General features: G+C 42.5%; 2 protein-coding genes across 2 annotated transcripts; both read left to right on the top strand.

The window, feature by feature from the left end:
• LOC104438090 (heat stress transcription factor A-2) lies at positions 1-2,843 on the top strand. Its single transcript, XM_010051167.3, has 2 exons — positions 1-743; positions 1,607-2,843. Exons 1-2 carry the CDS (start codon positions 117-119, stop codon positions 2,483-2,485), a joined length of 1,506 nt encoding a protein of 501 aa, XP_010049469.2. The 5' UTR covers positions 1-116; the 3' UTR covers positions 2,486-2,843.
• Positions 2,844-5,812: 2,969 nt separating this feature from the next.
• On the top strand, positions 5,813-8,051 carry LOC108958245 (TMV resistance protein N-like). The gene is made up of 5 exons (XM_018870333.2): positions 5,813-5,906; positions 5,967-6,050; positions 6,499-6,785; positions 7,244-7,519; positions 7,614-8,051. The coding sequence occupies exons 1-5, from the start codon at positions 5,813-5,815 to the stop codon at positions 8,049-8,051; spliced, it is 1,179 nt and encodes a 392-aa protein (XP_018725878.1).
• Positions 8,052-16,111: the final 8,060 nt, after the last annotated feature.

The following is a 16,111-nucleotide window of genomic DNA, read 5'->3' as shown; positions in this document are numbered from 1 at the left end:
CCCCTCTCACTCAACACTCGACAGTCTCGACGCCTGTCTCCCTCTCTCTCCCTTAGTAGAATCGCTCGAAAATTTCTCGTACCATCTCCGCCTTCGTCCTCGAACTCGAGGTCAAGATGACGACGGCGCCACCCGGAGGCAGCCTTATTGATGAACCGTGCGCGTCGTTTTTCGACACCCTCTTGCGAGAGTCAAGTGTTGAGCTAGAAAAGGCAGAACCTTTCGCGAGATCGCGGGAAGAGATCGCGTCCGTTGCTGTTGTTGGCGGTGGTGACCGCAGCGACCTAGGGTCGCTTCCCCATTCGGTTCCGTCCCCAAAATTAGCCAACGGCCATGGTGAAATTGATGCCGGGCCACCCTTGCGTTCATGCCTGACCCGGCCCGAACCCCGTTCGGCTCTGGCCGCGCAGGTGGTGAAGATCGAAGAGGAAGAGGAAGATGAGGAGGTGGCGATCATTGCTGATCCAGGGGACGCTGCTGCCGGATCGCCATCGTGCTCGTCGCGGGCAGCGGCGGACGAAGTGGCGAGACCGATGCAGGGGCTGGGGGAGGTGGGGCCGGCGCCCTTCCTGAGGAAGATGTACGAGATTGTGTCAGACCCGATTACGGACCCGGTGGTGTCGTGGAGTTCCAGCCGGGACAGCTTCGTGGTTTGGGATCCGCACGGGTTCTCGAAGCAGCTCCTGCCTCGATACTTCAAGCACTCCAATTTCTGCAGCTTCGTCAGGCAGCTCAACACTTACGTGGGTATTCCCTTCGAACGGGATTGTGTTTTTTTGTCTATGTTTTTCCTTGAAACTTTCCCCATAGGTAAGAGCAAACTATTCGTATAAATGCGTATAATGTCTGTGTATGTTTATTTTGGTTTGACTCTGTTTCAGCTGTGTCTTTTTTTTTTACTCTGTTTTGGCTCTCTTTCTTTTTTTGTCGTTCAGAGTGTGATCCTCTTGGGGGCATCCAGCTACTCTTCATTGTCCCGACGGATAGTCCCCGGGGCAAAGAAGCTAGGATCTAAGGGACCACACTCGCCACGTTTTGCTCGCGTGTTGAGATTCAATTTAACCCACTTGCTCGGTTATTAGTTGTGCTTTACCTAGATTAGGGGACAAGGAACGAAGAAATCTGGAATGGCTGGCGGGATACATGGATTCTACGCGAAATATCAAGAATCATGTGGCACATGTTCACTAAAATTTGCATCCAGCGGCCAGGGGACAATGGCCCGTCATCATATTCAAGTGATGGTAGGTTGCAGAAGCTACCATGTCAACCAAGACGTCAGAATACACATTAAAGATTTTTCTTCTCACTGGATTAGAAATGCACTTCCGTTTTGATGCTTGCACTTTCTAGCTGAAGATGAGATTCCTTGAGCCATCGCTTTGTTTCTATCCGATGTTTTGGTAAAGCCTTCTGACACTTCTCTTCTTTATGGGCAAGACCAAAACCATAATTCTGCACTTTTGTCTTCATATTTATGAAGTTGACGGATTGATATTGAGTCATTAAATTGTCCATACCCTCTTTGGGACTTCTGTTTCAATTTAAGATCCTCAACCCAGATTCCTCCTATTCTTCATGCATCATGATCCAAGATATGTCGCAGGGTTTTAGGAAGATGGATACGGATCGATGGGAGTTTGCAAACCGAGGTTTTCAGGAAGGGAAGAAGCATTTGCTGAAGAACATAAGAAGGAGACGCAAACTCAGCGAACATACGAAAACATCGAATAGTAGTGTTGCTTCGGATTACCCGGAGGCTGGAAAGGAAGCTGAACTTGAAATGCTTAAGAAGGACCAGGAAGCATTGAAGTCCGAGATCCTGAAACTAAGAGAAGAGCGGGAGCACTCGCAGCATGAGATCAATCAGGTCGCCGAGCGGGTGCGCTATGCCGAGTGCAGGTGTCAGCGGATGTTCCTCCTCCTCTCTAAAGCAACTGAAAGCTCGAACTTTGTCCATTTAATCCAAGAGAGGAGGCAGAAGAGAGAATTAGAGGCCTGTGAATCGAGGAAGAAGAGCAAATTGCAAAGTCCCGATAGTGAAGTCACCAAATGCTTGCTCGAAGTAATGGATCACAAGATTCAAAACCCGAATGTTGATTGCCCAAGAGTCGGTGATGATCTGGCACAGATGGAGTCTCGGCCAAACAATGTCGCGCCAGTGGATTTTCAGACCGTTCAGATGCACAACCCGTGGCCTCCTCCGATGGGTGGTGGAGATTTCAGGGCTGTGCAGGGTCAGACACCCGATTGGATGGCCGGAGCTAGTTCGTCAGATTTGCCTTCGGTTTTCCATGAGATGTCGGAGAAGCTCCCCGGGGACAACGTGGTCGTGGGCGACAATGTGATGGATGTGGAAGCAGGAGAACTGGCAATGGATGACACAGGAATCTATCTTGAGCTGGAGGGTCTGATTGAGAAGTCATTTGGTTGGAGTGATTACACAAGTGAGCTGCGGGAGCTAGCAGTGGGACTGACGCCCTAAAATTTCCATGCTGCTGCTCCTGCTCCGTTCTCTCTGTTATATGGTGTTGCTATTTTCTGTGACCCAGATCACTGAATGCAGCCTTTGCATAATTGGAGGTAGTATCTGAAGTGAAGTGGCTGGATCCAACCAATAAACTTGGTTTATATATATATACATATGTGTGTGTCAAAGGTAAAATGCTCATACCTAGTATATCTTTTGGAATTTATTTCCTTTGTCTCCGCTGTAAGAAAGTGCTCTCGGTGTTCTTTTCCCTTAGTTTGCACTAAGCTTTTTTCTGTAACCAGTTATGTAAAGCTTTTTTCTGTTTTTCTTTCTGTAACCAGTTATGTATAAAAGAAGCCGTTTATAATAAGGTTAATATCGTTAAAAATCTCAAATTGATATATCATGTTGTATTTTTCTCAAATTATTTATTTTTCCTTTCTCAAAAAACTTTAAATTGACACTCCCGTATTATATTAATTCCAAATTAATTTTCGTGGGATTTTTAGGTCAGACGTCACGAGCAAGTTAGATCCGAAGAAAATGAATCGAGACTGTGGTATCTGTTTAAATATGGTAATTTTAATATGCTCCCCAAGTCTAGGGGAAAGTGGATGATAAGTCTGACTCTCCGTCTCCGTCTCGATCATTTGACGAGATGTGCAGCAGGCTCGAAGTGATTGTGGGGGCCGATTCTCCCTCAGAAGAGGCCTTTGACGACCGAGGTTAAGCCAGGTGTCCTGCTAAAAAGTCTGCCTAGAGAGACTTTCATCCGACATTCGATACGCCCCTTTGAGCGCGCGAATCGATCGATGATGCTGTTGGTTCGTACTAGATTTGGACGAGACCTTACCAGATTTGGACGAGACCTTACCAATAAGATAGAATCTGTGCCGAGATAGAACCGGCTCGGCACAGAAATGGATGCAAAACGACGAATGCACCGGCTCCCACGATCCTTCCCAAAGTGAGGGGTCGCTCCCTGACGTCTTGTCTTATTCCAAGCACGAAGTCCCGGGTCAACGTCGGAAATTTGCAGCTAACTTCTCTACGCCTCTTTGCCCTTCTCTTTGCCCTTCTTGCGTGATCCACGTGCTTTTCGTGTTGGTATGGATAGGGTTTATACTGCCAAAAAAAAAAAAAAATCCTAAATTAATACACCCATATTAAATTAATTTTCTATTTACAAAAATACATTTAGAAAATGTGTATAAGATCTCTTGTCTCAAGAATTATCTAATGAATCACTTGATTCGAAATTAAGGGATAGGTAGACATTACAAATGATTAATTGATCTCTTTTTCTACCGGATTAATCAGTTATGTTCCAAACATCACAAGAATGGAGATAAAGTTTTCTAGGACTATTGTCCAAAAAAGAGGAGTAGCTGCGGCAAGCTTAAAATTCAAGTTTGCGCGCTTAAAATGTTTTGCCAAGAAGACAAAATTTAAGGGAAGAAGACGCAAGGATGAGAATTTTTTTCTTGGAAAGTTCTATTTTCTTGCTTGCTGCATCGGTTTTATATAATGCTAACTTGCAAAAAAATCGCTTCTAATGAAGTAACTTAACTTCACTAATTTTTGTGCCAAAAACTCCACTTCGGAAGAGAGAAAATTAATATATTTCACCTAAAAAGAAACCTTCACCCCAAAAGCCAGCTGTTACTTCATTCAAGTTAGCATTTTATAAAATCAATGGGGAAAAGTGTTAAAATCGTCCTAAATATATTGCATTTGTGCTAATTTGGTCCTAAACATTTTTATTAGTACCTATTTAGTCCTAAATCTTTTGACCTAATGCCAATTGAGTCATTTCCAGCTAATTTTGGCCGGATATTGCTGATGTGGACTTTGGCCAACCTATCTAGCACAAGCGGAGCTAGCCTTAACGTAGACGACTTTTAATATTTTAATAAATTTCAAATTTTTTATTTAATTTTCAAAAGGTTTGGTATTTAGAATTTTTCTGACACTCCTCCCTATCGGTTTTATAAAATGCTAACTTTCAGAGAATCGTTTCTAAAAATCTATTAATTTCCTTTCTATGGAAGTGGAGTTTTTGACTCAAAAATTACTAAAAAGTCTAGGAAAATACAAATTGCTAATAAGAGCATGCTTGCTTTCATGATTGTGAAAATAATTTTTATTATAACACCCAAGTAACTTTTAATACGTTTAGTCAATTTCGATGTAGGAAAGAAACAAATTGCAGCTTTTCGTTTACCATAACATCCATATGTGACCACTAATTTTATTTCAAATCGAAGTAATTTTATTATACAAAGTAAATCTCGGCATAGAAAGTAATAATATGTAACATGTTGAGTAACTTTCTAATCACCCCTAACATTACTTTCTATAAGAAGTCATAACTTTTACGTGCCTAGTAATTTTTACAATGCTTGCTAATTTTTAATATTGGAAAGCATGAAAAATTAATATGGATAATAAATGTCCATTTATTCTTATTTTTTGGTCGGTTAATGTCCATTTATTCAGAATTTTTTTATTTTATTTTAGAAACATATAAAGATTGATTTACAATAAAGTAATTTTATGCATATCAAAGTGAACAGAATCCAGAGCCGGTGTTCTACAAGGTGGATCCGCCGGATGTGAGGAAGCAGAGGGGCAGGTACGGACCAGCCCTAACCGATCACGAGGAAAGGTTGAAGTCGAAGGGCGGCGATTCGGGAGAAGTTGAAGAGGTGGAGAGAAGCACTGACTAAAGCTGCTAAATGTCTCTGGCTGGCATTTGGTTGCCGAGTAAGGCTATCATTTACTCATTTCTGAGTATGCCTACTGCTTGGTTTTTTTCACAAAATGTTGTGTTCCAACTGTTGATTACGGAATTTAGTGGCAAAAAAAAAAAAAATGTGGATTACGGAATTTATTGCCAAATTCATGGTAATGCTTATGCATAAAAGGGGAAAAAAAATCAATTCCCACTAATTGAAGCAGGATGTATTAGTTTTCTTCACAAGCAGGTCATGCATTGAGTTAATAGTCATGCAGGTGGACCATGTCCCTCTACAAGGCCATTTCTTTTATAGGTGCCAAATGCTAGAAACTGAAATTAATCCGGTCTATTGTGCTTTAGATATTGAACGCGGCTTGATCTTTATTGATCAACTCAGTACTCCTTGTATCCAAGTGTTTTTGAATCTCCTTGGGTATTCTCAATTGGCTTTATGCTTTGAATCTACCAGGCGCGAGTCCATTGCCATTCAGAGCATTGTCAGGAGAGTATTGGCCAAGCTGAATTAAAAGCAGTTATACGTTCCTGAAAATGTGGTTGCCATGAATTCGCATGTGTCCCATGTGCTTGCTTTGCCAGACATGGAATCAAAGGAAGTTCGAATGGTTGGAATTTATGGACTTGAAGGAGTAGACAAGACGACTATTGCCAAAGCTACTTACAATACTTTTTATCGTAAATTTGAGTGTTGCAGCTTTCTTTCCAATGTTAGATAAACTTGCGAGAAATCCGCAGATGGTGGCCTACTTCAGCTTCAAGAGACGCTTCTTTCTGAGGAAATGTGGGATGATGATCTGAAGCTTGGCAATGTTCACAGAGGTATGAGCATGATAAAGAGTAGACTTTAAAAAAAAAAAACGGTCCTTGTTGTTATTGAGGATGTGAACCAGTTGATCCAATTGGAAACACTAGTTGGAGGACGTGATTGGTTTGGTCGTGAGAGTATAATCATCATAACGACAAGAGATGACATTTACTAGATGCCCATCAAGTAGAAAATATATACAAGGTTCAACCTTTAGGTCGTTCTACGGCTCATATGCTCTGGAGTTTAATTGTTTTTGAGAATATTTCTCCTCCTCCTGATAATGAAGAGCTTTTATATAATGTAGTGGATTACACCCAAGGACTTCCATTAGCTGTAAAAGTTTTGGGTTCTTCTCTATGAGGTAGAAGCTTACTTGAATGGAAAAGCGCAATAGATAAATTGAAGAGAGTTTTCAATGGATAAATCTTCGGTGTGCTAAGAAAAGCTTTGATGGCCTAGATGATTATGAGAAGGATATTTTTCTTGACATCGCATGTTCTTCAAGGGAAAGAGTATCAAGTTATGTGACAGAGAGTTTGGAAAGCTGTGATCTCTACCCAAATAGTGGGATTGCTGTTCTAATAAATAAGTCACTCATCACTATTGAGAGTGGCAAGCTGGAGACGCATGATATGATTCAAGAAATGGGAAGAGAAATTGTTTGGAGAGAATCTCCCAAAGAGCCAGGGGAGTGCAGCAGACTGTGGTTCTATGAGGACGTGCTTCACGTGCCAACAGAAGGCATGGTATAAACTGAATCGTGGTCTTTTGCTTTTGACAATATACATGCCCGTTTGGTAGGGTTAGAGCCTCCTAAAAAGACCTTTTGGCCTTCTGCTAAAATAAAACGTGCATGAGTATTTTTCTGTTAAGTAAGATAATGGCCCGACGGTCCCTTAAGAATCACTTCTTCCATATCCCTCCGTTAGATTTAAGGTTTATACTTCTGACCTCTCCATAGAAAGGAAATTACCCAAAAAAAAAAAAAAAAAAAAAAAAAAAACTCCAGGAACTTCCATACTATGCTTGCTTACGATTTGAGGTGTTCATAGAACTCTTGTCGAATGCTAAAGTAAAAGCAAATTCTGAAAGCTAAGAACAAAAGGCACCCGAAGCGCAACAAATCTTGTTTATTACTAGTTAAGTCCTTGCATAATCCATACACCTCTGCACTTAAATTGTGTACTCATATATCTGCTGCCAGGGAACTAATAAAGTAGAAGCAATAATGCTCAAGTTGGGGACTCCTAAAGAAGTACGCTTCGGTGCTCAGGCCTTCGTAAATATGAAGAGACTGAGATTTTTCTTAGCTCGCAATGAATACCATTCAGGATATCCCATATACTTTCCTGCTGAATTAAGATGGCTGGATTGGCCTGATTTCTCTGTGCCATCTACGCCATTCAATACGGGCCACAAGAAACTTGTATATCTAGACCCGAGTAAAAGCAGCATCAGAATATTAGGGAAGGAATTCAAGGTATGTACTTTCATTATTCTCTTCTGTCAAGAATAAAAGACAAAATTGTGAAGGTGCGAAAAAACTACTCATGTATCATCCATTCACTGCGCAGCTTTTTGGAAATTTGAGGATTGTTAATTTTAGCCACCGTACATTGCTAACTGAAATTCCCGATGTATTGTCACTGCCAAATCTTGAGAGTTTGGATTCTCAAGAGTGCACTAATCTTGTTGAGGTGCATCAATCTATCGGGTGTCTGGACAAGCTTGTATATCTGAACTTTTTGTACTACTACAATATTAGCCGATTTCCAGGCAATCTACAGTCAATGACTCTTCAAAATTTGATCCATAGAGGTTGCTCAAAGCTTTCAAGGTTTCCCGATATTCTTGTGACAATGAAATGTCTAAAAGAACTAGTGCTTCATGAGACTGCCATTAAAGATCTACCCTCCTCGATCACTAATCTTATCGGATTGAAAGAGTTGTATCTAAGGGATTGCTTGGACCTTAAGAACCTTCCTTGTAGTATCTATACACTGCAGCTATGACGCCTAGAATGTCACTTGACAAGTGATTCTTGTATTATTGCTCTCTTTTAATATGCGGAAACATAATCAAACATTTACGAATATTTTTTTAACAATTAAAGCCTTACAAATATAACCAACATACTTATACTTCTTTTATTTATACCACATATGAGTTCACCGGTTCATTACATCACGAGCAGAAAAATAGAAATTTGGGTAGGGGTAGGGAGACCTATCTCCATACTATATTATACTTCCAAAAGTTTGCCTATACAAACGTCCAGACTGAAGTCATGGGTCGATAACTTCTCCATCTCCATCGTCTAGATCGAAGCCCCTCAACAGACCGGCCAACTCACCGTCAAGGTTCTGATACCAGCCAACGAACTGAAAAGGAACCCACTCTGCAAAACCTCCTATATCAACCCATATCTTAAAACTACATTTGGTATATATTATTCTAGATTTTGGTTCAAACAAACCTTCATAAAAAATTTCATTATACATAGGGAATCCATAGTGTAAAAGTTGAGAGGTGTCCATCCATACACGTCTACAAAATGAAAGGAATGAGCCGAAACCCAACAAATGAAATCTCTAGTTTTAAGTTAGAAAATTTCTCTTACCATTCTACCTAGTATACACAAAATGAATGCATAATCATTCGATATGTGTGATAAAACTACCTTTCCCCTTTTCATTTATCATAGAAATCGACAATCAACAAAATGTCCATCCAAAAAGGGCAATTGGTATCGCGGGGTACTGTTCACGCTTCTCCCTTCTTGGGCGACTAAACACTGTTCCTTCTGCAATTCGAGCTACTGTTTCTAGGCGTTTTGGCCGTTCGTTTGGGCCGCTTTTTTGGGGGAAAGGAGCGCCTCTTGCCTCTCCTTCAACCCCTTGGCATCGTCTCCTGGTACGTCTCCTCTCCTTGCTTCGCATGGCTTCCTATGGCTAAGGTTCCGCCCGCCCGCTTGCTGCTGTGAGTCGTTAGTAGAGATGGAATCGAGTCGATGAGGGCTCGAAATGAGGAGAAAGGGACGAGTTCCCATGGTGGGCCTCCCATTCGACCGAGGAACCTTCGTTGGTGTCTCGTGATGAGAGGGAAATCGAGTTCGGACACCATTGCTGGTCCAAACGAAGCGCGAGGTCCTCGCGCAAATGGTGGCACGCGACCTGTCCAGCGAGGAAGGTCTCGCTCAGCCAAGCCTCAGGGCAGGGACACCTCTAAGAATCCATCAGGAAAATCGTGGGTTGCGGTGGCAAGAACCGTGGCCAAGGGTTACGATCTGGTGTATACCCCACCGAATATGGTTAACAATAGACTTGTGATTGAGATCACTGATCAAGATCTGGAAGCTGCAGACCCCAAGATGTTTGAATGTTTAATGGGCCAATTCATTGGTCGCCGAATGCCTTTTAAGGTAGTTGAGGAAGCTATGAAGAAAGTGTGGGGGCCGAACCTTGTTGAAGTCATGTCAAATGGAAAAGGGCTTTTCATGTTTCGCATTCCTGATAGGGAATTCCGTCGAAGTGTGCTTGAAAGTGGTCGGATGACGGTTGCTAGAATACCACTTGTCCCGCAAAGAATGGTTCCCCGGTCTTGAGCCGAGAAGAGAGACCCTCCGTACGGTTCCGGTTTGGGTTAGACTATCGAATATTCCCTTTTCGTGCTGGTCCGCCCACTTCATCGGGAGGGTTGCAAGTGCGCTTGGTAAACCTCTATATGTGGATAAGAGAACAGAGCAAGTGAACTGCCTTACCTTTGCTAGGGTCTGCATTGAAATTAGTGCTGATCAACCCGAGTGTAAAATGATTGAGACAACCCATAATGGTACGAAGTGTGAAATAGGAGTGGAGTTTGAGTGGCGACCCACTGCTTGTGCTGAATGTGGCATTTTTGGCCACAATTGTGCAACGGCTATTAGGCCTAGTAGACCCTGGAGTAGAGCGTGCGATGCTGGTCGTCCTTCGCAGGAGTCTCGAACTCTCTTAGCAAGCCCGCAAATGGCAGCTCTCGGCCAGACCACCACCCTCGGTGGCGTCGAGGATCAAAGGGGAATGTCTTCGGGTATGCCTTTGGCCTCTCTTCCGGAATCTCCAATTGATGCTGGACAGAACAGAGCTCCCCGGTGGTTCCTTTCCGCTTGTTCAGCTGGTGGTGGATCTCGGAGGAACCTCTCCCATCGCACCAAAGCGACCTTGCGCAGCATGGGAATCGGGTTAAAGATAAAGAGAAGGAGCAGAATCTGCAGAATTTGAACGATCCGCCGATACCATTCTCGGAGGAGGGGCAGACTCGCAACCTGAAGGAAGCCGTGCCAGGCCAAAAGCCTCCTAAAGTCCATGCTAAGCCACTTGAGGCTTCTGAATTGGTACCAGAATTTGTTTTACCGCCTGGAGACCAGGAAGATGATACCAACAACTTATCTAATGAAGACGGTGGCCACACGCCTAGACCCGCTCCTATGAGTGGTCTTTCGGAACCTTCTGGAGTTGGTTCGAGCCAAGATCAGCTTCTCCTTTTGCTGCCTGACCCGCCGGGACCTTCGACTGCGAAGGACTCGAAACCAACTAAAGGTAGGCGTAGGAACGCCAAGCGGAAATAATCCTCCCCTTTTACTTCTATGTTTTTTGGTTTTTGGAATGTTAGAGGTATTATGAACCCTGTCAGAAGGGCGGAGATTAGGAAGTTTGCTGTTGCAAATAAGCCGTGCCTTATGGGGCTTTTTGAAACTAAAGTTCCCGAGCCTTTGTTTGGTTCCATTTCTTCCAATATTTTGAGAGGCTGGAATTGGATTGCGAACTATGATTTTGCTCCTCGCGGCGAGTCCGGATTGGATGGGATCCAGCTACCGTCGTTTGAGTTGATCTCTTCAAATGACCAAGCCATCCATGGGTGTGTGAAGGGGTTATCTTCAAATTTTAATTGCTGTATTTCTGCTATTTATGGCGAGCATTCTTTTGTGCGGCGGAGGCCTCTTTGGTCTGATCTGATCCATTGTGACGATCTTTTTCAAGACTATGCTTGGATAGTTGCGGGAGATTTCAATGCAATCAAGGACCCTTCTGATCGCGTTGGTAGCACTAATGCCTGGATCCCCTGTTTTGATGAATTCAAGCTTTGTTTGGATCAAACGGAACTTGAGGATCTCAGGTACTCTGGCCTTCGATTTACTTGGTCGACTTCGGCGGGTGCGAATAGGAAGATGCGGAAAATTGACAGAGTTCTTGTCAACTCTAAATGGAGAATGGACTTTTCATACTCGGAGGCGTCTTTTCTTAATCCTGGAATTTCTAACCATACCCCTATGGTTGTCAGGGTGGTGGATCCGCATCCAAGGAAGAAGCCGTTTAAGTACTTTGATTTCTGGGCTGATCACCCGGACTTCCATTCTACGGTTTTGCAGGTGTGGGATAGTCAAGTGTGGGGATATCCTATGTTTAAACTAGTCTCGAAGCTGAAATTGTTGAAATCTCGCCTCAAGGATCTTAATCTAGAGGCTTTCTCGGATATTTCTCTAAGAACTCTTGAAGCGAGGGAAGCCTTACGTTCTACTCGAATCTCCTTCAGTTGGATCCTGAAAATGTTCCTCTAGCTGATCTTGAAAGAGGGCAGCGCCGTGCTTTTATAGACCTTCGTGGTCAAGAGGAATCGTTCTTTAAGCAAAAATCAAGTATTAGATGGCTGAAGGAAGGAGATCGCAACACAAAATTCTTCCACAACCGTGTTAAAGCTAGACATCTCAATAACCGTATCCTCTCGTCAAGGACACTGCAGTACGGTGATTTCGGATCCCGATTTGGTGCCTCAAGTTTTTCTATCTTTCTTTTCGGATCTACTTGCTCCTAGAGTTGGCTTAGCAAAGCCAGATCTTCAAGAGCTTACTTCTCTCATTCGAAATCCGTTATCTGATAGCCAGGTATGTGCCCTAGCTTCGCCTGTCTCTGATTTGGAAATCAAGAAGACCTTGTTCTCACTTGCAAAGGGAAAAGCACCCGGTCCAGATGGTTTTACAGTAGAATTCTTTAAAAGTAACTGGGGTATCGTGGGCTCTTTAGTTACGAGGCTGTGAAAGATTTCTTCTCGTAGGTTCTCTTCTTAAAGAAGTCAATGCGACCATCCTAACTTTAATTCCCAAGGTGCCGAATGCTTGTGAAGTTAACGACTTAGACCGATTGCTTGCTGCAACACTATTTACAAACTTATCACCAAGATTTTGGCCAATAGAATTGCGCCTGTACTTCAGGATATTGTTAGTCCATCCCAGAATGCGTTTGTGAAGGGTAGAAGAATAAGGGATAATATCTTATTGGCTCAAGAGCTATTTGCAAGTGCTTCCACTTAAACCCATACCTCCCAAGATGTGCGGTCAAAGTGGATTTTCGCAAGGCCTATGACATTGTTGACTGGGATTTCCTAGAGCTTACCCTTACTGCCTTCCGGTTTCCTCTGTGGATTATTCGCCGGATCATGGCTTGTGTACGCACACCCAGATTCTCTATCTCTATTAATGGGGAGCTTCATGGTTTCTTCCCTGGAGGCAGAGGCCTTAGGCAGGGCGACCCAATGTCACCTTATCTATTCACGCTGATCATGGAAATCTTCTCAGGAATTTTGAACCAAAGGTCTTCGGCTAAAGAGTTCAAATATTATTGGAGATATAAGTCTCCCAAGCTCACTCATCTGTTTTTTGCAGACGATGTGTTCCTTTTTTGCCAAGCAGATTGGAAATCGGCTGTGATCCTTAAAAGAAGCCTCGACATTTTCTCTTCATGGAGTGGTCTTATCCCCAACAAAAATAAGAGTGACATCTTTCTTTCGGGAGGTGATCCGGCTTTGTGCAATAGAATCCTCCAAGAATTTGGCTTTCAGGAAGGTAAACTTCCGATTCGATATCTTGGAGTGCCGATCATCTCTAAGAGGTTGACTAAGGCTGATTGTACTCGTTAATTGATCGCATTACCGCGAGAGCCCGCTCCTGGTCCCACAGGTTCCTCTCTTTTGTTGGGAGACTTCAGCTCATAAGGTCAGTGCTTCATGCTATTCAGACTTTTTGGGCTAGTGTATTCACTTTGCCCTCTTCGGTTATCTTGGGTATTGAAAGCATTCTTCGTAGATTTCTTTGGAAAGGCACCTCCTTGGATAAGGGAGGTGCCAAAGTCTCATGGGCGGATGTTTGTTTGCCTAAGGAGGAAGGGGGCCAGGGATTCGGTCTATCAAGGATCGTAACAAAGCCTCAATGCTGAAATTTATTTGGATCCTCTTTACGGATAAGGAATCGCTGTGGTGCCGATGGATACACTCCAACTTTTTAAAGAAGCATAACTTCGGGTTGCCCTCGGCCTTCGGTTTGTTCCTGGAGTTGGAAGAAGATCCTTCATCTTCGGGGCTGTTGTAGACAATCCTTTGAATGGAAGGTCGGCGACGGCCGATCTACATCATTGTGGTTCGATAGCTGGTTGCCTTGTGGCCCTCTTCATCTACAAGTTCCTCAATCGTTTTTGTTGGACCCTGACGTTCCTACGAAGGCTACGTGGCTTTTTGTATTCTTATGCTGGTAGATCCTGTAAGTCCCGGTTAGAGGATTATGGTTTCTCGCTTCCTCCTATTTCGGTTGATAACGATCGTTTTGTGTGGCGTCAAGATTCCTCGGGGGCCTTCTCCATAGCTTCTGCTTGGAACGTCATCAGAACTTCTAAAGCCAAAGCACCTTGGACTCCTTTTGTGTGGGATAAGGATGTTGCCCTCGGTTTCAATTCCTTTTGTGGCTTATTACTAAAGACCGCTTGCCTACGCAGTCTCTTCTCCTCTCATATGGAAGGATTGAGTACTCAGCTTGCACTTTTTGTAATACTCAGCCAGACTCGACCAACCATTTGTACTTTGATTGCAATATCTCAACTACCATTATCTACTTTTGGGCAACTAGGTGCAATTTGCCGTGGAGGAACGGTACTTGGGCGGAAAACCTTGCTTGGGCTATGAAATTCCTTGCGGGTAAGGACTTCTTTCATAGGCTATCCCGCTATTCCTTTGGAGCTCTTTGCTATCTAATTTGGAAGAAGAGAAATGCTATGATTTTCCGTGGGGAATCTCTTGATATTCCCGCTTTGAAGAATCATTTGATAAAGATGGTTAAAGATAAAGCAATTACCTACAAGGATGTCCCTGACAATCCAAGGAATCGGCGTCTTCAAAGGGGTTGGAATCTCGACCCTAGTATCTTCACGTAACCCCTTGGGTGTTATCTTTTGATCTTGCTCGGTCGTCTCCGGTGCGGGTGTTCCGGCGCCCGGATTCCCAGGCGTCCTTTGAGTCCGGTGGCTGTTTCGGTGGTTGTGTTGTGTCTTTTGTTGCGTTCTTTCTTTCTTTGCCTCTTGAGGCTTTTGCGCGGTTCCCTTCCACTCTTTTGCACGCAGTGAGAGTGTAAGTTTTGGTGCCGTTTGTGTACATTTGTCCTTTGACTATCAATATATTCTTACCTTACCAAAAAAAAAAAAAAAAAAACAAAACGTCCATCTAGACTCATGCATATGCGCACCATGTTTCACACAAACAAACAATTTAAACAATGTTTAGCTCTACACATGACAATGCATTTTATTCATTAATGTTTCCTCCTCCCGAAAACTTCCAGGGCATCCCGACTCGCGGAACATTTCAACCACTGGGGCATCTCAACTTTAAGGCATTCTGCAAATTTCCACCACAGAGCATGCCCACTATAGGGACATCTCGACTCTTGAGGCATCTCGAAATACTTTCCAGGGCATCCCAACCACTAGGGCATTTCGCAAACTTCTACCACATGACATCGTCATTCACTGCTATACGGGTGACGGAGTCACATTAATCTCATTCAAGTCATGATATATGCATACTTACAAGCATAGTACACATATCTCAACTCAATTTAATGCATTAGCCAAATAACCACATACGAAATAACATTTAGTCATATTATGGTCGTTAAAGTCCGGACATTCAAATGAGTAAATTCTAAGTCTGGACATTTAGTATATCTGGACATTAAAATCTGGTAAATAAAATGGGTATATTCTAAGTATGGACATTGAGCAACTTTTGGACACTAAAATCTAGTAAATCAAATGGGTATATTCTAAGTCTAGCCATTGAACAAATTCTGAACATCAAAATATGGTAAATCAAATGGGCATATTCTAAGTCTGAATGAATGAGTATACTCTGAACGTAAAGTGTGAACTTGTAAATGAATATATTTTGGGTTAGAACAACGAAACTGGTTGTAAAGTCTAAACAATCAAAGGGTAAAATTCTGGCTTGATAAATGCTTATAAAACAAAAGAATAGGTCCAACGATGAATAGATTTACAAATGGGCAAATTCAGCAATGAACATAATCAACAAATGAACGAATTCAATAAGGAATAGGTTCATATTCAGTAAAGTTTTTATGAACCGATAAATAGACTTATCAATGAATAGATTCACAAGTTAGCAAATTCAGCAACTGAACAGATTCACAATTGAACATATTCTATCAAATGAGTAGATTCACAAAGGGACAGATTTACAAATGGACAAATTCTGTCATAAAAAATTCTAGTAAAATCAAGTGAAACAAACAAATTCTGACTAGTAAAATTCTAGTAGAAAGAAGCAGAACGGACATGTAATAGGTCATTGAGGTAAGTATGGCAGAACGACCAGATTCTAACTGCCAAGAATGAAGTAGAAAGAAGCAAAACGAACATATAATGGGTCATCAAGATAAATATGACATAATAACCAAATTCTAACTATCCAGAATGAAATAGAAAGAAGCAGAACGAACATGTAATGGGTTATCAAGATAAACATGGCCAAATGACCAGATTCTAACTATCCATAATGAAGCACAAAAAAGCAGAAGAAGTAGATTCTGACTGTCCAAGATGAAACAGAATGAAGCTGAATAAATTTGCAAGAGATTATCAGGACCACTTAATAATCACCATACCCATACATACACATCAAGGTTTCACCATTTAACCAACCAAACCAGGCTAAAGTTTTAAGGAGATTGAACCAACTAGAAATTTCGCTTACC

Source organism: Eucalyptus grandis, chromosome 3, assembly GCF_016545825.1.
Source record: "Eucalyptus grandis isolate ANBG69807.140 chromosome 3, ASM1654582v1, whole genome shotgun sequence".
NCBI lineage: Eukaryota > Viridiplantae > Streptophyta > Magnoliopsida > Myrtales > Myrtaceae > Eucalyptus > Eucalyptus grandis.
This window is presented reverse-complemented; position numbering and strand designations above follow the sequence as displayed.

Coding starts and splice junctions, on each gene's coding strand:
- LOC104438090 (XM_010051167.3), top strand. CDS start 117: ATGACGACGGCGCCACCCGGAGGCAGCCTTATTGATGAACCGTGCGCG. Junction 744..1,606: donor TCAGGCAGCTCAACACTTAC/GTGGGTATTCCC, acceptor GATATGTCGCAG/GGTTTTAGGAAGATGGATAC.
- LOC108958245 (XM_018870333.2), top strand. CDS start 5,813: ATGGAATCAAAGGAAGTTCGAATGGTTGGAATTTATGGACTTGAAGGA. Junction 5,907..5,966: donor TACTTACAATACTTTTTATC/GTAAATTTGAGT, acceptor AGAAATCCGCAG/ATGGTGGCCTACTTCAGCTT. Junction 6,786..7,243: donor ACGTGCCAACAGAAGGCATG/GTATAAACTGAA, acceptor ATCTGCTGCCAG/GGAACTAATAAAGTAGAAGC.